At 39.5% G+C, this 25,177-nt stretch overlaps 1 protein-coding gene across 1 annotated transcript; it reads right to left on the reverse strand.

Annotated features, from left to right (window-relative positions):
• Positions 1-6,008: 6,008 nt before the first annotated feature.
• On the reverse strand, positions 6,009-21,778 carry LOC139467496 (sodium-coupled monocarboxylate transporter 2-like). Its single transcript, XM_071249036.1, has 12 exons — positions 21,407-21,778; positions 20,763-20,828; positions 20,167-20,218; positions 19,642-19,709; positions 18,287-18,441; positions 17,870-18,010; positions 14,843-14,972; positions 12,792-12,880; positions 10,931-11,046; positions 10,105-10,143; positions 6,388-6,506; positions 6,009-6,146 (listed from the first exon to the last, which is right to left on the reverse strand). The coding sequence occupies exons 1-12, from the start codon at positions 21,776-21,778 to the stop codon at positions 6,009-6,011; spliced, it is 1,485 nt and encodes a 494-aa protein (XP_071105137.1).
• Between the last annotated feature and the right edge of the window lie 3,399 nt (positions 21,779-25,177).

Genomic DNA, 25,177 nt, shown 5'->3' on the forward strand with positions numbered 1-25,177 from the left:
TTTTGAAAGAGCTATCGGTGGTAATGTAGGGACATAAGGCAGTCACACCAGTGACAGTGCAGTTTTCAGTTGAGAACCGCTGCAGTACACGTATGCGTAGACCTCTGATCTTGGGTTGCGACTATCAATATCCTCATAAGTCAACTATGTATTGAGCATTCTTTGGCTGATTTCTAGATTAATGAAAAGTAAATCTTAGTATGTGCAGACATTTGATAAATTTAACGTTAAGCCTTGAAATCTTTGAACTTTTCGCACCATACTGAAATATATAATTTAAAAAGTACGATATTTGCGTTACGTCATTTAAAAGTGAGATTGGCTTAAACGTCCATTTGATTTCGTTATAGCAGGAGCAAACGGTTTAATGATTACCGAATAGATGACGAAACACAACAACACAATTGCCCGGACCTGTTTGTCAAATCTCATCTCGATGTACTGGAAAACAAGAAATAATACATTTTTTAAAAGTGTACTTCAAAGTCCAAACAATGCAAGGCAATACCATTGTTGACTGAGGGGCAATAGAAACTATACGTCTCAGTTTATTTTATCATATGTTGATTTTCAGTTGAAAGAATCTTAAGTAACTGATATTATATCCAACATAATGACTATACCAGCGCTTAGTCATCACTTAATACTTTACTTTATAAAATATAGTTTGATTTAATTTGATTTCTCATACTACACAACTGTTGATGGATAATCTTCGGCTCAAATCTACAACATTTCAAACAATGTTGGGGTTATGTTTTTTTTGCAAATTCATTTCTTACCCCATTCGTCATTGAACCAATTCAATTTTACAGAGTATTACCCAGCCACAGATTACTGTTTACAAATATTTGCAGGAATGAGTGATGGAAAAAACAGACAATTTCAATTACACGAAAAATAAACTCGGTTTAATTTCTTTTGTCCCTCAGTTCATATAACTATATTCTGTACATTTGTCTTACATGTTTCCATATATCCCTTGTTGTTTGGCCCATGTCCTATTAAAAAGTAACAAATAATTTGCTTCCGCTTGCGTGATCAGGAACATCGTACTCCAAATAAATATTGCACAGACAATTAGGAAAATTAGTAATAGTCTCAAATTAGTGTCTTTCGGATTGTACAAATTGGCTCAACTCTGCCTTGAAAATATAAGGAATTAGTTCGAAATTGCTATTGGTCAGTAAAGTTTACCTGAAATACATTAGAGATTCCGAGCTGATAGAAGAAGGGCACGAAAACTCTGGCAGCCATCACACAACCAGTAGCCACAGAGGCACCAAACCAAATCACCATAGTATTACTTCTGTACACCTCCACAGGCGCCCCCAGCAATGATAAAGCCGAAAGGAATGTCACCATCAATGACATTGACACGGGTATGTAGTGCATGCGACGCCCTCCTAAATGGTACTCCTTCATATTGCTATGATGACGGTCCTTGATGGCGTAGAAGACACCGATGGCGGCAGAACACACTAACATGGCGGCTGTAATGGTGTAGTCAGGCACTCCGAAAGTTTTAAGCTTTCCTGTGTCAAAGCTATACTTTCCGTCCACCCTCATGATGAAATCACCAGGCACAGATATGATTTCTAGAATATTTGAAACAACGCGAGGCAGTATAGTTTAATCGCTTTCAGTATTGGCGAATAATTCTCAATTTTGTCTCATTCAAAATTTCCACATTCTTTTCGCTACTTTTGGATTTTTTTCACCGTTTTAGCTCGTCAATAGGATTGTACTTATGTCCCGTTATTGCCTTTGGCATAAGACGAAATAGGAACTGGATAAACTGAATATTCGATTTAGCGTGCATAACAATTTAGCGTGAAGAAAATAAAAAAGCATGTGGTGTCGAAAGTAGAATGTAGAGAAAAGTTTAAAACGGAATGTAATATTCCCTATCGGTAGCACCTACAGATTACCTATTGATAGTAGTACAAAACTAAAAGAAGAATGAATAAGATGTAATAGCCCCCCCCCCCCCCCCTGGCGCTTTGAAAAAGATACAAGAAGACGAAACGTACCGAACCTTTTGGCCACTAAGTCCTGTTTTTGAATTTGCATATTACACACAAGTGATAACATATATATGTATAGGTTCACAGAGCAATTCCCCGCCAAAACCTGTTAATAATAGACGCAGAATCAGCAGAAATTACAAGATAAATGCCAAATGACCTTGAGGCATTGTTAATCATAAGCCAAATGTTCTATCAAGTGAAAATCTTTAGCCATCAACTAATATGATGGAATTGAGGATAGGTGAAGTGAGAGTACGGTTTAATCTCAGTGTAATATTCCTATTATTATTATATGGTAAAAACATTAATTAAAATACATTTGGTAAAGCAGTTTATGAGATTATCTTTTCCTAACATCGTCAACAATGATTAGGTGAATGCTTAAGATGGCACAAAAAAGAAACGTACAATAAGTGTCACTTTTTAACGTTACTGCGTGATCACAGCCTTACACTGAAGTATTTATTTTCTTTGGCCAATATACTTATTACTCTTGTTAAAAGATCAAATCCGTAATCCATTGTTGTGCCACATATCTTACCAAAAGGACATCTGTCTTGGATTGATGTTTGAATATTTTCCACAGGATAAGAACATCATTTTATTTCTACAGAAACGAGGGTTTTCAAGTTTATGTCATGAACAAACCAGAATAGTTTAAAACATTTTGAGAGATGTTATTCCCTTTAGGACTTGTGCTTCCTTGTAAGATGATTTTTTATGATCTTTTCATTTCACTAACATGAAAAAATCTCACTCTGCATACCATTGTATGTTGCTACACGTCATTTCAATGGTTCAGATCCCTACACCTTGCAGTGTGAGTTTTTAAAAGAAGGGTCTTGAATTGTATTTACTATTTGAATAGTATTACAGAAATATATTTGTCTTTCAACACTTCAGAAACATGTACGTTTTCAGAAAATATTAAAAACATTCATTTTAGATCATTAGGAACGTAGACAAATGATGAGCACAAAAACTAAAGCCAAAATGTTATTAAAATATATACCACATGAACAAAGATATGTACACAACTAGCTTCTCCTGTCCCTTGAGCAAAATATATTGTTTGAATAGTCACTGTTGGTCTTTTAAAATTGTTAACATCCGCTCACACAGTCTGTGGGATTATAATCTAGCAATGCACCGAAGAGAAATTATCACAATAGCTGCAAATGTGCCCCGCATAATGTATAATGTAAATGAAATATAATTTATATAAAACATTATTGCATTAGTTCATGTTGAGATGAACCATGTACTTGAAGAAAAGACGCAATTATCATTATTTTGGTGAGGAAATGCTATTTAAGTATTAAGATTCAATTGTATATACGTTACTGACTTGTGCGTTGAAGATCGACAGCAGCTTCCAATGTTCCTTTCCATTTGGGGCAATCCTTGACAAGGTCAGACAGAACGTCACACATTATAGTAAAGCAATCCACTGCATGAACTTATATACACATAGAAAACAAAGCTTGAAATGATATTATTTGAATAAATTTATTCGCGTCTGAAGTCTGCACATACTGATTATGTAAATCTTATTTCCCATAATGAATCTGATTGAAAGATACTTTTGTTCGCTAGTCTCGCTTCTGTTAGCTTGAGCCACGACGGGAAGTTTCAATTACAAGGCTTTGTTAAATTCACTTTATTGTAAATTCACGGTCGCTTTAATATGACTGCGATACACACGATACGTAGGCCTCTAGTTCCACATGATTGCCGTGTGAAAGTACCAAAACGTGAGAGTTTATAGGTGAATACAGATACCAGTTGCGAGCTATATGTACTTCAGCTGAACTTTGAGAGGTCGAGGGGATGACCTGTGGTTAAAGCGTTCGCTCGGCACGCAAAAGACATGGGTCCGATTCCCAACATGGTTGCAGTGTGTGAAGCCCCTTTCAGGGATCCGAATCAGTGATAAGGTTAGAGCATTGCTAAATGCATTCTCACTGTAGGTGTAGATAAGTGAAATTGGGAAACCCCATGCGAGTCAATTGTTCTCCCAATCTTAATCTGTTTCTTTATGCATATGAAACGGAATGTCTGTTTAAGATGGCAAAATCATAACCAGGGAATTGAAGTTTAACTCTGACATCGCTCATTATATATAGCCAATTCCCTTCTACTGATTTATCAATATGAAACACATATAAAAGAGACTACCGAGACCACCTCATCTTCTTTATATTTACATGTATGCAAAAACATTCAGACTGACAAACTATCCCGAATGCCAAGACTGTATGACAAGAGGGATTACTTCAACTTTCCAATGGTCAACTTTCCCTTCATGTCGAGCAATATTCCACCGTTATGCGACGCTTGCTCAAAAAAGGGTTCAATCAGGGTTACGGCATTCAAAGCCTATTAGAAACTAACTACAGGCTTTTTAAAGATGTGGGGTACTGACTGTTTTTAGACTGATCAATACGTTTCCAGCGCTAGCTTACTGTGATACCATGCTGCAGTTTAACATCTCTTTCATCTGATTATGGCTAGGGTACATTTCTGTTTATAGAAACGTACCTGGGTACATATTTGTAGTACCCGTGCCGAGAACGACCCTTTCAGCCTTCTTTACTCATTGTACAGATTTGTTTTGCTTTGGGTACGTCCTTGTCAACATGCCACAAGTGATATTCATAGCATGACTGCTGACAGTGCCACATGATTATCGCAGTGAAAAAGTGGAACAGAGACGTTTGACAAATTCTTAATTCTGGATATGCACAAAACCTTTCGGGGACATGTTTGGCTGGGAGAGGGAGGGGCATCTTTACACAATAAACAAACAACATCAAGCGAAAAGAGCAATGTTTCTTAGAAAGACATGTCCGAGGGAATATGTCACATCAAAACAGTAGGAACAATATTTCAGATTCAACAGCACACAGTAATGACAATATTATAAGTATAAAGGGGAACATAAGGAGATGTTACTCTATACCACAATCAACCAAGTCAGCCTAAATGTTTGCCCCAGTTGGCATTACGCTGTTATCGTCCAGAAATAGTACATTAAGCTATTGTGATATTACTAATTTTGATAAACAACGAACCACATTGTGTTGTTCAATAATGCACACTATTGATCTGAATTATCATAGTTAAAGCACGTGTACTTATATGAATCTGTCTAGGGAACATCTGTCTATCTGAACATAATCAGGTTGAATCATCTATCCTTAAATACTCCATGTATTAACTGTGTCATTGTACTCAAGTGTGTTTAGGGGGCTACGTATTGTTGAAGTGAGATACTTTTATGCAACTTTGAAGATGTTAAATCAGGGTGTCTCAGATGAATGTGGAATGGGGATGAGGCAGGGCTCAAGCGTTTCCTCCGTTGGTATATTTGGCATTTTAAACCAATCACCAGCGAACCACGAATCAGCTAAATGAGAGAACTCTGAAAAACGCCTAAGACAATTTCAGTAAAACAAAAACATGTTATGGTAGACATGTGGAGTACAATAATTTTCAAATTTGACACGTGTGTGATGTGTGATGTGTGATGTCCCATTCAAGTCCCTGTTTTGTCTGGAATATGTTTTCGTGTTTGTTTTTCTGGTGAATGATTGACTTGCCTTTGCATGTATTTGTGGCGGGTGTCAGTTGTGGGACAGGATGTGCTCAATGATTCGCGAACACCTGGTATCATCACTATTTGAAAGTACTGACGAAACACACGCTCGTAATATAATCGGAATCGTACATAACGTTGAAAGGGTTTTGTCCCTTTTATTTACATGTGCCTGAAGCAAAGGCATAACAATATGTGAAGTTGGATAACCAGTGGGTATTTTCGTATGCACTACACTGTAAGTCATAACAAACAAAATCCTTTCGAAACTCCACTAATCTGGCGCAAGAATATTGATGGCAACTGAATACATTCCAGTTTTGGTGGGATATTCAATCTACACCATGTGCTTCTCATACAGATTAAATTATATATGGTTTCTACAATTTTTTATTCCAAGTTGTATCTTCAGTGTGTCCACCCTTGTTCTCTGCCAAGTCACGTAAAGGTATGAACTTCTCATTCATCCCGGCCACGTCTACATCCTGATCTGGATCTGCTACAGCTGTTCCATATTTCTAGAAACACAAATGAGTTCAGGTAAAAAAAACCGGTTGGTATATCTCTTCAAAATTCTTTATGATTTCTCCATTATCATATATTCCAGAAAATGTTGATGTCATTTTTCAAATGGCAAACATACGATGTGATGAGCACAAGTCAATTGGATATACTTTGTATCTTTGCGGAAAGCACCAAATGGATTTCTTTCAAGACAATTGTGTTGTTGTGTATTTTGCTTTCAATCGCAAGACTCACCCCTTCATGGACGATGCCAAATCGGAGAGGTTTGAGAACACATTCTGGCAAGAAGGGGAAGAGCATGTCAAACAAAGGACAGATCAGGCGAGGTTCCAGGGACTCAGACTTGACCGGACCTATGTAAAAATGCGTCATTCAATGTGTCATATACATGTCTGCCTTTTGGGAAATGATATTATCATTGTAATAAAACAGTAACGGATATGCAAGATACTATGATAAGCCACAGTAAACCTTTATCAATTAGTGTTAAAAAAAGACACTCGGGTTATATTCTATAATATCTTATGTACATCTTGATTTCCCGGTCTTCCATATACCTCTGTCAACACATAATTCTTTCCTCTCGAAATATCACCTCTAATGTGGTCCTTTATATCCAACCAATGTCTCAAAAGCCGAAAAATTGGGGAGATCAGGAGCCTTTACTTGGCTGATTGTACCGATACCGTGAATGGATGAAGGTAGAATAGGTCTTCAGCAACCGATGCTTGTCGTAAAAGGCGACTATGCTTGTCGTAATGGGCGACTAACGGGATCGGGTGGTCAGACTCGCTGACTTGGTTGATGCATGTCATCGTATCCCAATTGCGTGGATCGATGCTCATGATGTCAATCACTGGATTATCAGGTCCAGACTCGATTATTTACAGACCGCCCATTTTAGCTGGAATATTGCTGAGTAAGGCGTTAAGCAACAAACAAAAACAAATCATGATGGTAGTCATTGGTTTATATGATACTGACTTGATTTATATGCAGGCAATCGTTAAAGCTTGACAACTTCTGCCTGTGGTGTTAAAAATCCTTCACTAACTCACTCACTCATTCACTTTCTCAAAGACAGTCCTCGATTAAAGATTTTTTTCTACTTAAACGCAAAATAATATGACAAAGTGTTCATCTTAGCAGCCAAACTCCTCTTGTGATTACCAAAAGCCAATCAAGTTAACTTTTAAGTAAATCAGAGGAATTGGCGATCTACATATACTCTGTATCCCCATGGTGCAAAGGGTCAGAAGGTGCCTGCTGCAAACCACTGTTTGGGAGGTCTAGCATCCCATTCTTACTTATAATTGTTTACTCAAAGGTCATATGTGTCACATACCTGTCAAGAAACTGACAATGGAGCCAACACTGGTGACAACAAACAAAGCAACCAGTGAGTAGTAGAGGTAGGATAGGCGATACATCGGGTAGAAGGGGTCGCTGTAAACAAAATCAGGAGATCTGGAAACTAAAGAAACTTTCCCCAGATGACAGTCCACGTTTACTATCACCAAACGTCGTAAGAAGAACGCCTTTCTACTACTCATATGGATAATCTAAAAGAAGCATCTCCACATGAAAGTGTCTACTTCTTACATCAAGAAACTAAACGAGCAGCTCGCATTGCATATTTGTCTGCTACTTGTTTCAAGAAACTAAAAGAAGCATCTCCATGTGACAGTTTGTCTGCTACTTGTATCAAGAAACTAAAAGAAGCATCTCCATGTGACAGTTTCTCAACTACTTGTATCAAGAGACTAAAAGAAGCATGTCTATGTGACAGTTTGTCTACTACTTGTATCAAGAAACTAAAAGAAGCATCTCCATGTGACAGCTTGTCAACTACTTGTATCAAGAAACCAAAAGAAGCATATCCATATGACAGTTTGTCTACAACTTGTATCAAGAAACTAAATGAAGCATCTCCATGTGACAGTTTGTCTACTACTTTTAGCAAGAAACTAAAAGAAGCATCTCCATGTGACAGCTTGTCAACTACTTGTTTCAAGAAACCAAAAGAAGCATCTCCATGTGACAGTTTGTCTACAACTTGTATCAAGAAACAAAATGAAGCATCTCCATGTGACAGTTTGTCTACTACTTGTTTCAAGAAACTAAAAGAAGCATCTCTGTGTGACAGTTTGTCTACTACTTGTATCAAGAAACTAAAAGAAGCATCTCCATGTGACAGCTTGTCAACTACTTGTATCAAGAAACCAAAAGAAGCATCTCCATATGACAGTTTGTCTACAACTTGTATCAAGAAACTAAATGAAGCATCTCCATGTGACAGTTTGTCTACTACTTTTAGCAAGAAACTAAAAGAAGTATCTCCATGTGAAACACATGTTCATCACTTAAATCCAGAAACAAATACTAAGAATCTCCCGATCTTCCGTCTAAAGTCAGCATACTCTTCATATTAGGTAATGCATGTATTTGTTTCGTCTGTGCAAAGCTTGTGCCATAATTTTGAAGATGCAACTGTATTTGTGTTAAACCTCTTATATGCTTACACGTATAGTCAACTTAATATCAGTTTAGTTGTATAACAGACACTAATTTGTTGTCATAATGATAGGTATACAGATAAAATTACATTATTAATGTGTCAATAAATCATTAAATAAATATTTGTTGATTGATATATGTTACGGTCAAGGAACATACTCTGGCGTTGTATTTGACATGTTCTTTGAATCATGTGACGTCAGAGCCTCTGTCGTAGTTGTTGGGGTTACGTTGTTAGAGGTGAAGGTAGCGTTCCAATTGCAGCCGTGAGTTAGAAATTTGACTCCATGCGACGTTGACATGTGCACGAAGCTTCCGAAACAAATCCACCCTGTGATAAGAATTCCAATCAAGTAACCGCTCAGCGCCCCCTTCGATGTTTAAAAGAAATCAAATAAAATGCATCGTTACATATAACAAAGCAAAACAGATTTCGTTAACAAATAACATATAATACATCCCTGAACATTAAACTAGTCCAAAGTATGGTCGTCATCAAATACACAAGGAACGTTTGATGCACAATTCCGTGGAAATGTGAGTGTGTGAGTAATGTATCTCCGAGGGGAATTATATTCAACCACTGAAAATGTTTCATATTGCTGTTTAATATTTTCGGACACTCGTGCAGTAATGACTTAGGATTACACGACAAGCGAATTTTGCACATCATGTGACTTTTCTCTTGTTTGTAAACACACGCGCTAATTCTGAAATCAGACCAATCCGGCCAAATGAAAGATTTTCAGTGATTTTTTACAGGTTGTTTTGTATAATTATACAGATATGCTTGTAGAACTACAAAAGTGAGGCGCATGACCATCCATCTTTATTCATCAAAGTGACGGTATCGCTAGCTACCCGTAGGGATTTGAAGTCTCCACGTACAACCGTATAATCATTGTAAGCAGCGGATAAATACGCAAATGAAACAGTTTTCATTTTGTAGAATATTTTCTTAAATGTAAGTTCACCATTTCAGGATATATCTGTGTTCTAATGTCTAGACTTTCATTTTGTAGAATATATTCTTAATGTAAGTTCACCATTTCAGGATATATCTACGTTCTAATGTCTAGACTTTCTGACAAAAGAACATATACTGTGTAAGATGTGACGAATCTCGGTGGCTTGTGGCAAAGGTACTACAGTGTAGGTTGAAGGCAAGAAACTCTGGGTAGGAGAGTATTTTATGTCGTCTTTGCTGAAGGAAGCTTGGTCATAGCATTAATAGTTTACCGTCCATTGATAGAATGATTTCATAATAACCTGCTAGAAAAGTATTTGGTACATATAAACCTTGCTATTTCTTATGTATCGTAGGAGTATGAACTATTTATTGATAATTCTTTTACATGTCGGATCAGTGAATGATATATATGTCACCTTTCTATTCGCCCATGGGCAAAACATTGCAAGACAAAATAAGCCCACCATGGGTCCGTTCAGGACTGGAATTATCATTAGGGAAGCCTGAAACACAAAAGATAAGCTCTGTAATTTACACAAATCGATATGACTAATTGAAACGGTATTGAGTGAGTGAGTGAGTTGGGTTTAACGCCGCTTTTAACAGTATTCCAGTTATATCACGGCGTGTCAGCTTAATGTGGGAGGAAAGCCCTAAGTGATGCAGGTCTCAGATGTTTACCACTTCGGTGAAACCCACGAGCACGGGTATGGTGCTGACAAACCTAGAAACATAATTGGGGCGAACCGGCATTCGAACCCACAATCATAGGTTTCTGGCGTGCCAAAGGGACGCAACTCTGCACAGCGAATCGCGGCGCCTTAGACGACTGGGCCACCCGTGCCCCCCGAAACGGTATTGTATATGTGGAACTGCGCTTTGTTCCTAAGAAACATGATACTAATGCATGCTCACCTGAAATATTGCACCAAGCTGAGAGATGATGAACGATGCACAGATAACCGTTACTCCACAAACAAGCACTGGGTAAACAAATGTCAAAAAACTTGTTAATGTACGAAATGAATACATTGATATATGCTACTCAGATGCAATTGAAAACAACCAATTCCTTCATATTTCTATCGCTAATCTGTCATGGAATCGGTTGTTCTTTAACTTCTTTTAAGAAGTATGCATGCATTTGTGATTGATATCAGTTATATTGTTCATAGTATTATTCGCGTTGTTTATGGATCAATCTATGAATATATTAAGAGTATTCATATTGTCCTGGGGCATTGTTTTATCACGGCCAAACTGACAGATAGAAACCAATTCATGCATTACCTGAAACTTTAGCTAGTCTCATTTCTTCTTTATCTGAGAGGTGCTTCAGGCAGTATGGCTTGATGAGTTGATCCGGGATCACAGTGCCGAGAGCGTTCAGCATACTCGAAATCGTGCTGCAGATAAAGAGAAAAACAGAAAAAAACTTAGTTATTATGATGCGTACTTGTACACTACTGACCAAAACGATGCAGTTTGTTTTCAACACATAACGGATAATGTAATATGATGTAAAAAGATTGCATAACCATGTCAAGATATAAACGTGATTTAAGGAATCTTATCTGGCAACTCATACTGTTCATAATTTTACCTGAAATACAATACGTCCCTGCTGCTCCAGCACAGTATGAACCTGAGACTTCCACACAGAATGTACCCGAGGCTCCCACACAGTATGTACCTGCGACTCCAACACTGTATGAACATGTGACTCCCATACAATATTTACCTGAGATTCCTACACAGTATTTACCTGAGATTCACACACAGTATGAACCTGAGACACCCACACAGTATGTACCCGAGACTCTCACACATTAAGTACCTGAGTCTCTCACACTATATGTACCTGAGACTTGCACACTTTCTGTACCTGAGACTCCCATACTTTATGTACCTGTGTCTCTCACACTTTATGTACCTGAGACTCCCACACTTTATGTACCTGAGTCTCTCACAGTTTATGTACCTGAGTTTCTCACGCTTTATGTACCTGAGACTCCCACACTTTATGTACCTGAGTCTCTCACAGTTTATGTACCTGAGTTTCCCACACAATATGTACGTGACACTCCCACACAATATGCTCCTGAGACTCCCACACAGGATGTACCTGAGACTCCCCCATAGTATGTACCTGAGACTCCCACATAGTATGTACCTGAGACTCCCACACAGTATGTACCTGAGACTACCACACAGTATGTATCCGAGACTCCAACACAGGATGTACCTGAGACTCCACACAGTATGTACCCGAGACTCCAACACAGTATGTACCTGAGACTCCACACAGTATGTACCCGAGACTCCCACACATTATGTACCTGAGACTCCCACACAGTATTTACCTGAGACCCACATACAATATGTACCTGGGACTCCCACACAGTATATACCTGAGACCCACATACAATATGTACCTGAGACTCCCACACAGTATTTACCTGAGACTCCCACACACTCTGTACCTGACACTCACACAAAGTATGTACCTGAGACACACACAGTATGTACCTGACACTCACACACAATATGCTCCTGAGACTCCCACACAGGATGTACCTGAGTCTCTCACAGTTTATGTACCTGAGTCTCTCACGCTTTAGGAACCTGAGACTCACACACAGTATTTACCTGAGACTTCCACTCAATATGTACCTGAGACTCCCACACACTCTGTACCTGAGACTCACACAAAGTATGTACCTGAGAGTCACACAAAGTATGTACCTGAGACTCACACAAAGTATGTACCTGACACTCACACAAAGTATGTACCTGAGACTCACACACAGTATGTACCTGACACTCCCACACAGTATGCTCCTGAGACTCCCACACAGGATGTATCTGAGACTCCCACATAGTATGTACCTGAGACTCCCACATAGTATGTACCTGAGACTCCCACGCAGTATGTACCTGAGACTCCCACATAGTATGTACCTGAGACTACCACACAGTATGTACCCGAGACTCCACACAGTATGTACCCGAGACTCCCACACAGTAATACCTGAGACTCCCACACAATATGTACCTGAGACTCCAACACAGTATGTACCTGAGACTCCCACACAGTATATACCTGAGACTTCCATACATTATGTACCTGAGACCCACATACAATATGTACCTGAGACTCCCACACAGTATGGAGGATATTATGAGTCCTGGCAGCGCCGGCACATCTCCCAGGATGTCCATCACCATCAGGGGAAGCAACTGCAGATAAACATGTTTCAAGTTACAGGATACTCTATAATGTGTGTAAGGAAAATGATCTGCTCATCATAACTATTAGAGTAATTACTATTAGAGGTAGATGCTTTGTAGAACATGGCCCTTCAACGCATTTCTCAAATCAATAATAGCTCAATGTGTTGCATTATAAAATATAAAACAGAATGTTTACGTGAAGTTATATTTTTAGACTGTAGTGACTTTGTGGAGTCCCGTCAATAACGCGATCCTAAAGATTTGAACTACTGATGAGTTATAGCCCGGCGAGACATTATGAGGTAGTCAAGTGACGATTTGTTTTCCTTACATGTAGATCCTTCATTCACTTTAATAACAGTACAGCCAATACCGCAAACAATACATTTGAAAGATACATGGTTACATAATCAGTTTCCAACCACCAAATATACAAACCCCTGTAGTATTATATGGTTGTGTGTTTTATTGTTTAACAATGATTGTAACTGTGTTACAATGCTTCTGTTGAGAATCGGTAGACGCTCATTGCAACGTGCTTGGACAGTGATCAGGATGTGTTACTATATTTAGATGCTAGTGGGTGTGTAAACTTCCGGTTCGTATACCCTGATAATATGTTTTCGAATTTCTGTAATGTTCTATGTGGTGAAGGCACAGTATTGAAAGACCCAGTAGCTTGTTATGCTGTATATTTAGTGGGACAAGAGCGTGTTTACGTATTTCTTACACATTTCGTCTCTCACGCTTTTCATCGCTTCAAAACCAGCTTTCATGTGAGGATCGCTCATCATCCCTGATTCCCTGTCTAGCCCATCTCAGAAGACCACTGTCGCCGCTGGGTGAATATTTATAAATTATTATCAGTGACTTTTGCTATCGTCACTGTAATTGGGTATTTAATACTGACCACTGCCATCATATTATTTATTGCCATTGAATATTGCATGGCAACTCTATTGCATACTGTCATTGTAATTGCCGTGCAGTACTATTATGTTGATTTGTTAACATAGTTAAGTCTTGTAATACATGTCTTGATTGTACAGCATTTGACGTTTGTTTATTGGTTACACACTAGGCTCTTTTACGTACAGATTTCTGGGTTAACATACTGTTGAAAAATTTGAGAATCGACGCGTAACAGTAGGCATACACATTCGTGCATTAATGGAAGTAAATTTACTGGATATTCCTTTAATATATGACATACGAATGGTATTCATTTTTCTGCTGTTATTTTTCACCATGTAAGGATACACCCATGTTTTATTGTGGCAAAAAAAGTAATGGTCATTCGATTATTTGATACGGGTATCATAGTTTCGTTTTGGATCTTAAGTAAGATCTTTGTTACGGAGATTGTTTTCAGCCTAGTAACATTTTTAAAGCGTTTGTATTGTTTTGGTCAAATCCAGTTTTCAAGTGCATTCTTTCTTTTCACCGGCTGTTTATGTTATGTTTATATAGAGAATCTCACCCGAGTGTCTTTTGATATCAAATATATCAACACGAGTTGATAAAAGTGGAAATATTCCGAGGCTTGCCGAGGATTTTTGCCAGTTTTATCAACGAGTGTTGATATCTTTGATATCAAAAGACACGAGGGTGAGATTTTATTTATCATCCAACATCATTCTTTCAACTTTTTAAATTTGTAGACAGTAATCAGGAGTGTTTTCAGTGTAAAAAGTACTGCAAACAGCTTCAGTAGCAGAGCCATTAGTGATGTCATTTGATTGTGACGTCATGGTAACCAGTAACGTCACAATGGTCTGCAAAGCATTGTGATGTAATTTCATTGCAGCAATATCTACAGTGTAGATATCACTTGATCTCTTCCAAGCGATATCTCCTGTGGGAGCCAGTTTTGGATGATAAATAATAATTAACGTATACTATAGGGACCGGCCTAGAAATACCTGGAATTATATAACTCTGCCATACGCGATGTGTGTCCTTTCTTACCTGGTCGTCCTTATCTATGATGTTAAAGCTGACGGGGTGACAGTCGCTGTAAAAGGCGAACATTATGATCCCAACCATCACCAGGAGAACGTACACCAAGAAATAACCCACTGCGTTGATGCCAAGAGCCCTGAAAAACCACAAGAACTTCATTTATGTGTTTGATGTAATTAATGTTATGGTATATGCAGGTTACAAGCCAAATGTCATGCTTCGTTTCCGACCTGCGTGCCGAACACTCTGAATCCTCCACAACTTGTGAAGTATATATCACAATTTGAAATTATAGTTGTGTGACGTATTATCGTATCATTTCTGGATGAGTGAGATGTTCTTAACTCCGCTTTGAACACTGATTTAGCGTAAGACGTTTACTTTATTGGTGAAACCCACTGGCACGAGTATTGTGCTTACGAACCCTCGATTAAAGCGTCACACTGCCTATTAAATTGCTTGTTGTAGACTAGGCTAGATTCAACCACGTCTCGCTGACCGTGTCCTTCCATCGCGCAAGATTACCAGGCTACAACTTCTAAACGACCTCCTGAGCTGCTAGATAAGGGTAAAGCGGCCGGACAATTCATCACGTTTTCTGTAAACCTGGCGTTTTGTGAACGCTGAAGTGTTGGGTCGGGCATTGTCCCTGCTGTAGCACAAATGGAATGTTACTTTGTTCCATGGCAGATTCCTAAAGAATTTGACCATACTTTTCTAGGGGTAACTCCTTTCATAAAGATACCAGCCCATACTGCCAGACACAGTGATACTTTAGAGCCGCCTCTCCTCCTCAGGACCATCACTTCACAGATATTCTTTGGACCTGGAACACTGACTCATCTCTAAAAATCACATTATCAAAACGTTCAGGGAATTTACCAGAACGCCAGGCCAGGCGTTTCAGAAGAGTCATTAGAGGGATTTTCCGTGGAACTGATTTCCAGTAGTCAGTGTCATTAAGAGTTCTACCTACTGCCTAACCTGATGCCGAAGGACGCCCTCTTCTCCAAGTTTCCAAACCGGTTTGTTCAGCGGACCACATCGTATTAGCGAGAGCAAGCTGAATACACGCCTGTTCATGTATCACTGCCTGAGCCAAACGTTAAACAGAAGGGAAAGGAATGCCGACCGTGCTATGCAACTCGCGATTAGGTAGACATAATTTTATGGATAACAACTTCTTCAATACTGTAAAATGCGACGTTTCGGTATAGATCCTTATACCGTTGTCAAGCAGGACAAGTAAACAAGTTAACTCGAAATAAGTTTTGCAGAGATAAAAGAGACGATTTCTTTTGTCAAATTCTGGCCTGTTCGCGGATCTTAGAAACAGTAGTCTGCTCCTGCGTCATCGCGTGGCTTGCACTATCAACAAGGGAGATGACCACCATACAAATATTCAAGGGTCAAAACAAAGTTGGTTGTACCAGAACATCAATCTTTCAAAGATTTACCACACAGATTTGTGCACAGTGCTATACAATAGAAAGTACTACGCGCCTGATATTGTAGAATTATTTCCAAAATGTGTACATATGAATTTGAAAATCCTTGTAAAAGGGATTTCAAACGCAACCATCGTGTTTGTGTCCAAAGAACACCATAAAGGGCCTTTCCTGCATTGTGTGTGACTAACAGTCATTCGGAAAGAGTTCCGTATTTAAAATAAGCATAACAGTAACATGTTAAGATTGTCAGCAGTTCAACGACGTCCCTGAAGTGGACGGCATCGTCAGCATCAAAGGGAATAGGTCACGCCATCAGTAGAAGCACAGTGTTGTCGCGGGATGTCGTTGACCTTGCAACCTCTTATGAAATGTCTTTGCTGGACAAGTGTTCAGTGATGACTCAACCAGTTTCATGCTGATGGTACAGTTAGGTTATACCCACGTGGAGGCGAACAATATATCCTAGCATGTATCCAAAACGTGGCGACGGTGGTATTTTGGTTTAGGGAGCCATTTGTGGGAAATAGATGACCCTTTTGGTCACCATACAGTTGAATCTAACAGTCCACAGGTATAGGGATGGACTCGTCAATTGGTCGTCCATTTCTAACAGCTGTGCCGTGTCAGGTAGAATCCTAACACGTACATTATGCAAATTGTGTGAGTGTGAGTGTACTGTTATCGGTAATATTACGCCCAATCTAACCTGTTTCGGCGGATAATTAAGACAAAACTTTTCTGACGTTCACGTTATATATTTACAACAACGGAACAGCGATTGGGGATCATGTTCCAGTACCGCCAGAATCACCATAAACGTCTTTAACTGTCATAAACTTGATGTGTTGCCATGGCCTGTCTGCTCTGCTGATTATGCCCCATTGAATTTCTCTGTGACCATCTAGGGAGGCAGCACCTGGAACAGCCTCTACAGGAGCAGTGCAGACAGATCCCCATCAATGTCATCCAGCGGCTTACGTTTAACATGTGATGACGCTTACTGGCTGGAATCAATGCCATTGGATGTCATACCATATAATGAAGTGTTTTGCCGTCGACGGTTGTGACGATGAACTGTTGACTTTCAAAGACAAAATCGTGATTCCTGTTTCAGAGTGAATCTGTTTTCACACCTTGAGTTTGCTTGACTGCAGCTCACTCCTTTAATACAGAAGCTACAGAGTTTGTTTGTGTCATGAACAGCACTGAAACGTTTTGTTGCTATTGATTTTTAGAAACATAATCAGGGTGTGTACTTTCTTTGTACTTCAGTTTATGTCGTAAGCCACGATATTTATATGAGTTGATGTTAACCTTACATGCTGTGAAGTATATTGTTGTTGTTTGCATAACAGAAATTTCATTCTTACAAACAAAAAAGGGTGGCCTAGCAGTCGCTGGCGCCAATCAGTGTCAATTAGTTGCAAGGATCCGCCGATCAAGTGTTTGATTCCTAGATTCACTCGGCTGGTGACCCTTGGTTTGACAGCACGTTCTCGGCCTCGATTCACCAAAGGCCTCCTACGTCAAGCCGACTCGCCGTAATGTCCCTGAAATACTCTCGCACACTCCCACAACTTACATCTTAGCGCCTCTGAGACTTGAACAAGATAATGCCCTCTGAACCTCCGCTTGCTGGGTTCCATAAGAACCCATCCACATGGTCCCAGCTCCAAATACATATGCCCACACCGAATGCGTGGTTTTGGGATCGAAGCTGAATCTACAAAGGTGACGAATCAATCTTTCAATGTACATGAAACTGCTAAATATTGAGTCAACATTCACTTTTACTGATTCAAAATCACACACAAACGTCAATACAATACATTAAACAGGAAAACGTACTCTGATACTGACCAAATGATATGATAAGACAAACTCCGAAGGGAACAAAGAGTGCAATGAGTATTCGTTGTCAAACATACGTAGATACCAGGATAAATTATTGGTTTGACTTCTATGTGAACTACATTTCGAGATAAAGAGACCATCCTACTCATCAAACTTGATCCGGGATCTCTTCTCTGCTATGCCCCAGGCGTTACTGAAACCACCAACAGCTGCAGAGCCTTTAACGACGAGGACGATGCACCCAATGACCATGATGCTACCTTGGAGCGTGTCCGTCCACAACACGGCCTTCATACCACCCTAGAGTCAAAGAGGAGTTGCAGTAATCTTATACACAAGAAGGTGTGATCAATTATAGAAAGTGTGAGATATATGAGAACCTTTTGTCATCGGGAATCCATAAATGTGGTATGCATGACGTAATGGGAATATATTCATATTATGACACCCCACGAGTGACAAACCTACCCCGGGAAGTCAACGGATGGCATTAATTGTGTAGTGTACTGGTTGTGTAACCTAGTCGGGGAATCCAAAGGGTTGCATGCATGGCATAGTATACTGGGGTAATAATATGCCATGGGAATACCCACAGGTGGCATGCAAAGTGTCGTGCACTGGGGACGTAATCTGCAACGGGAATCCAACGGGTCCCATGTATTGTGTAGTGGGGACGTAATATGCCACGGGAATCCAACGGCTACCACGCATTGTGTCGTGGGGACGTATTCTACAATGGGATTCCAACGGGTGCCATTTTTGTGTAGTTGGGACGTAATATGCCACGAGAATCTAACGGGTGCCATGCATTGTGAAGAGGGGACGTAGTCTACAATGGGAATCTAACGGTTGTCATGCATTGTGTAGTGGGGACGTAATCTACAACACGAATCTAACGGGTGCCATGCATTGTGTAGAGGGGACGTAGTCTACAACGGGAATCTAACGGGTGCCATGTGTTGTGTAGTGGGGACGTTAAATGCCACGGGAATCTAACGGGTGCCATGCATTGTGTAGAGGGGACGTAGTCTACAACGGGAATCTGACAGGTGCCTTGTGTTGTGTAGAGGGTGTGTATTATGTCACGGGATTCCAACGGGTGCCATGCATTGTGTTGTGGGGACGTGTTATGCCACGGGAATCCAACGGGTGACATGCATTGTGAAGAGGGGACGTAATCTACAACGGGAATCTAGCGGATGCCATGCATTGTGTAGAAGGGACGTATTCTACCACGGGAATCTAGCGGGTGACATGCATTGTGGTGTGGGCGGAAGGGGTCGTAATCTACTCTAGGAATTTAACGTCTGGCATGCATTGTTTAGTGGGGACGTAACCTGAAACGGGAATCTAACGAGTGTTGTGAGGGTCTTGTTAAGAATTGGGATCTGATCAGAGTGTTCATTTTTGCAACTTTTATAAAGAACACGAAGCAGTATAACGAGAACATTCCTTACTTTTTCATATGAAGACATTTGGATCAATTGAGTGTATACCTACCATAGCAGTGTACAGTGTGCTGACTACTCCTAGGACAATGACGATTCCCCATAGGTTGAACCCAGTCACTGCAAGCATATTGAGGTGTCAATGAAAACGGTATTATGGTAAAAAAAATACTGGCTAGGTTTAGGATGTTGCTCAATTGTTGTGTGTATCAATTTAATACTGAAAAACTACCTACTGATGAAGTCAGAATAGCACAATTATGGCACAAATAACAACATTCTGGCCTGGAAATAAGACCCAAAAGGTGATACCTATTCAATTGTAAAACTAGTGAAGTAATTCGAGACGGAATCAATGGTCTTTGATGGTCAAAGTGACAGATGGTATGTGCTAATCCGTGCACATGTTATATAAATACACCTCTCTTCAACTCTTTCTGCAACTTGTATAAGCTAGATTATACATGTTCATCTCATTAGGCGCAACCGAAATCAAAACATTGCTGACAGATATTCATTAAAAATTGTTTTATTAATGCCACTAAGTTGTAAAATATATCTCTTGATTCATTCCTACCTGCACTGACAGCTATAGAAGGCACATAGACAACTATCGATGTGTAGAAAAGCTGTGAAGAAAACAAATTTCGTGAAAGATCAGCGTCTCTAATTTCTAGAAGACTAGTGGGGGACACCATAAATGACGAATCGGAATCGAAACCGGACATTTGGTGTGGCAACAGCACTGGAGTGCGTGAGAAAGTTTTTACGCCGCTTTTAGACATGTAGAATAGCAATATTGATAGGAATGGTATTTCATGTGGCCAACAAGCACTTCCTCTTCTCTGCCTCTTTAGAGGAATTACCTCAAATATGCATAAATTACCTCATTTACTTAATGCGAAACATGTGAGTGATTCTGATGCATAGTCTGTTTGTCGCAGATGTATCAGTTCCTGGCTCAGTTCTTCACACTGACACAATGTGCACCCGCATGGACATTCCTGGGAGCTGTCTAAAAGCTAACTAACTATTGTTTTCAGTTTGGGTATCCGTGCAGTGAGCCTTGTAAAACATACACTCAGATGTGATGAAAGCCAATATCTCAGTCTATTTCGCATTTATCGGCTGATTTATAACTTGATATTAAAAAGCATGTGTGACTGTGTTTACCGAATGGAAGAGGTAAGAAATCACCACAACTGTCCGGACCTTCTTGTCAAACCTCATCTCCAGGTACTGAAAAAGAGAAAGATCAGGGGTAGAATAGGTCTTCAGCAAGCCATGCCTGCCCTAAAAGGCGACTATGCTTGTCGTAAGAGGCGACTAACGGGATCGTGTGGTCAGGCTCGTTGACTTGGTTGATTGCGTGGATCGATGCTCATGATGTCAATCACTGGATTGTCTGGTCTAGACTCGATTATTTACAGACCGCCGTCTCATTGCTGGAATATTGCTGAGAGCGGCGTTAAACAACAAACAAACAAACAAACGAAAAAGAGAAATGAATACACATGTTTGAAGCCGTACAACAATACCACCAGATAACATTTTTATCCCGAAATATATCTTGTCTGCTTTTGTACAGATCTCTGGTCTGATTGTTCCAGACTCCATTATCCGACTACCCTTCAAGGTCTCTAAATAATGTTGCTGTCTTGCTCCTCATCATTCACCAAGGATAACACATGACACCGAAAATTAGCGTCACCTTTTTACAAGAGTATTTCGGGAATAACAAAACGGCTTAAATTTGACTTCAAAATACAGATTCAGTTCCAGACAGATGAAATTGAAGGCAGGTCAGTAAAGCATACCTGAAATACATTGGAGATTCCGAGCTGATAGAAGAAGGGCAGGAAAACTCTGGAAACTATCCAACAACCAGCAGCAACAGAAACACCAAACCAGAACAACATGGTGTTGCTTCTGTACACCTCCGCAGGCGCTCCCAGCAATGATAGAGCCGAAAGGTATGTCACTAATAGAGACATTGACACGGGGATGTAGTGCATGCTGCGCCCACCTAAAAGGTACTCCTTTATGCTGTTGTTGTGACGGTCTTTGATGACGTAGAAGGCACCGATGGCGGCAGAACACACTAGCATGGCGGCTGTAATGGTGTAGTCAGCCACTCCGAAAGTTTGAATCTTTCCTGTGTCAAAGCTATACTTTCCTTCGGTCTTCATGGTAGGATCTCAGATGTTTACTGGAACATTCGAAACAAAGTGAACAGTACAGTAAGATTATACGTTCTTGTTATTAACTCTTCACATACATTTTCTTCACGTAAAATATTTTGCTGTGTTTTGCAGTTACGATTACAATGAACTTCATGGACATGGACATGGCTGACAAAAGTATAACATAACCTCAATACTGAAATCAGTTTCATTGATTATCTATCAGTTGATAAACTAGTATACATATGCCAGGAATAAATACTTATTTTTCAATTTTTGAATGGAGATATGTTGTAATTTATGAAACAGTACACTCAATTCTCAAAATCGACCTGGTTTACACAACAGTGTTGGTGTGCTCGCATTGGGACATTTTTACCCCAAACTCATCAAAGTTCAAAGTGAGTAAATTGACTTTATCAGGAACATTTTTACAAAAACAATTTTCCTTCTACTCAATCTCTGTTTACTTGTGTACATGAGCGGCCGACTCACACCTGATTGTGGGGGACAGGCGTACCGAGCAGTACAGTGAGTCTACAAATTCACATGTGACAATTCTGATACAAATTGTGGTAGCTTTGAACCATTTATTGAAAGTCTCTTAGAAGTTTGATGTGACATTGAAAGAACCCTGGGCCAAGGGATAGGGTATCTAATAGTCGAACCAGGTCGGCGAGGCAATCAACCCTGACTACGAATTGAATGACGATACTGATCATACTGAGGAAAATGCTGCGGATATTTTGAAAAGTAGCAGGTCGGAAATTTCAGGCTTGAACAAAAAGTTTGATAATGTGAAATCTGAATTCAATAAGGAATTTGATAAACTGAAATAAAAAAATACTGAACTGAGGAAACATGTGACAGAGTTAGAGGATAGTGTTGATAAGGCTGAAGCACCGAGCAGACGCAATAACATTGTAACACAGAGGGGTCTCCGGGTGAAACTTGGGATCAGCCTGAGGAATAAGTGCGAACTTTTTTTAAGGATGATTTGGACATCGAGGATGCAGGTTCAATTCCTATTGAACGCGCACACCGGTTAAAAGGCAAAAATAAACCAAAACCTATTATATGCAAATTCCGCTCTTACAAAGACAAATCCAGAGTGTTTTCGAGTGCTAGAGATAAGTTAAAGAAGAATGAGACCCTACGAGTGGGAGAAGACAACACGTCGAAGACACGACAGACAAGAGCCGGACTCATCCACCACATGCTGGACGCTGAAGGGGAAGACGAGACGGCCTACTTATCTTATGACAAGCTCATCAGAGGCGATATTTTTGTATTAAACATTAATGGGGGATTACAACGGGTGGGCAGTAAACGAGGTTAAACTAATCGACCCATAGCAGACCCCGTCACCATTTTCCAGCGGACAGGGCGGATAGCCCACCCGGCCCCTAGGGGAGGGGTGAAGGGAGACGCGCCGAAGGCTCTTTTTCGCGCGCTTCTCTTTCTGCTCCTTCAGACAAGGCCCACTGAAGTACAAGCCCGAGTCACGTCAACTGCCCCGTCAACAGACAACGCCTCTCAGCTCGACATTTAACATAAATGTCTGCGCTTGGAATGTGCAGGGCATTCATTCACATCTTCAAGACACAGACATTTTGAACTTTTTTGAAAGTCATAGTTTTTAGAAAGGGTGGTTATGTGAGGAAAACAGAAATGGTTTTATAAAGGTTCGCAAACTGAAGTTGTATCATATTTCAAATACCTTGGTCTACTATTCTCTTCAAGGCTTGTTTGGACTAAAGCTTGTGATACACTAGCTATTCAAGCAAGGAAAGCGACTTATCCTGTTAAATATGATAAAGAAATTCCAATCTCTCCCATTTTTTACTGCTGCTAAAATATTTGATTAAAGATTGCTCTTGTTCTTTTATATGGCTCAGAAATTTGGGGATGTGCCAGTAGAAAATGCATTGAAAAGGTTCAGAGTAATTTCTTTAAAAGTGTTCTCTCCGTTGGTGAAGAAACATCAACAAATGCAATTCTAGGAGAGCTGGGAAGAACATCATTGTGTGTACACTATACAGTCGTTGTATTAAGTACTGGTGTCGACTACTTAGATTACATGAAACAAGATATCCGTATGCCTGTGACCATATGTTAAAAGCATTTGACGAAAATAGTCAAACTAACTGGGTTTCTTATATAAGACAATTGTATTGTTTCACACTGGGTTTTCATATGTGTGGTTGTCTCAGGATTGCGGCGATATGAAATGTTTCATGGTTATATTCAAACAACGATGTAAAGATATAGAATTTCAAAGCTGGCATTACAAAATTACAATTCTTCTTTCATTGATGTTTATTCATCTTATCAATCACTACTCGAACCAGAAAAATATCTGTCTACTTTAGCATGTGAAAGAGATTTTCTTAGAGCTTTATGTAAATTCCGTTGTTTATGCCATAATCTAAATGTACAGAAAACCCGATTTAATACAACCACAGAGTCATCGTTTAGTTTATGTATGAAATGTAACCTCTATGAAATAGAAAATGAATACCACCTTTTTTTAATTTGCCCTTTTTATAAAAGTAGTAGAGAAAATTTAATTCCAAAATGTTACCATGTGCAACCATCTGTCCCGAAATTTATCAGCCTTCTATCTACCAGAAATGATTGTGTTATTAAAAACCTGTCCATATATTTAAAAAGACATTTACCTATGTAAATACAAATGTCAAACAAGATGAACGTGTGTTGTAAGAAACGTTGTACATGTGCATAGTATATATTATTCCCGTAAATGAACTCTGTGGCCTTCATTCATAAATAAACTTCTTCTTCTATATAGACAACAAAATATACTTTTTCCATAACGTAGAAAGGTAAGTTTGACACACACCTCCTGCGACTGCAAAAAATTAAATTGAACGTTTTGAAACCTGATCATAACAACAATCATACTTTCTTGTTTCAGTATAAGTGACAGTGTAGTGAAGTTGTCTTAAGAGCTGTATTTTTGTCCTATTAAACTTACTCTAATATAGAAGACATCATTTTGTATACACTATGTTATATATTCATGAACTGTACCTAAACACTAAAGAATAGGAAATGTTATGGAATAAATGTTGATCAAAGAATTAGAATGAATTACCTCACTGACTCCTAAGTTGGTACGTGGAAGCTGCTGGCTGTACTTACTTACTGCTGGAACAACGAACCTAGTCACCGTCACACGGGACGTCGAACATTGCAGTGAAGGCAACGAGGGAATGGAATTGTTCCATGGCGTTCTAAACCGCTATTTGTATAGAAAGATCTTCGATTTTAATGACTGTATACGCGTCTGACCACGATTCCAAAACACCATTGAAAACATCAAATATGTTAATTTTGTATTGTTATTTAACATGAATCTCCCAAAAGGGAGAGTAATGTTCA

Source organism: Haliotis cracherodii, unplaced genomic scaffold (assembly GCF_022045235.1).
Source record: "Haliotis cracherodii isolate W230 unplaced genomic scaffold, xgHalCrac1.p SCAF_2, whole genome shotgun sequence".
NCBI lineage: Eukaryota > Metazoa > Mollusca > Gastropoda > Lepetellida > Haliotidae > Haliotis > Haliotis cracherodii.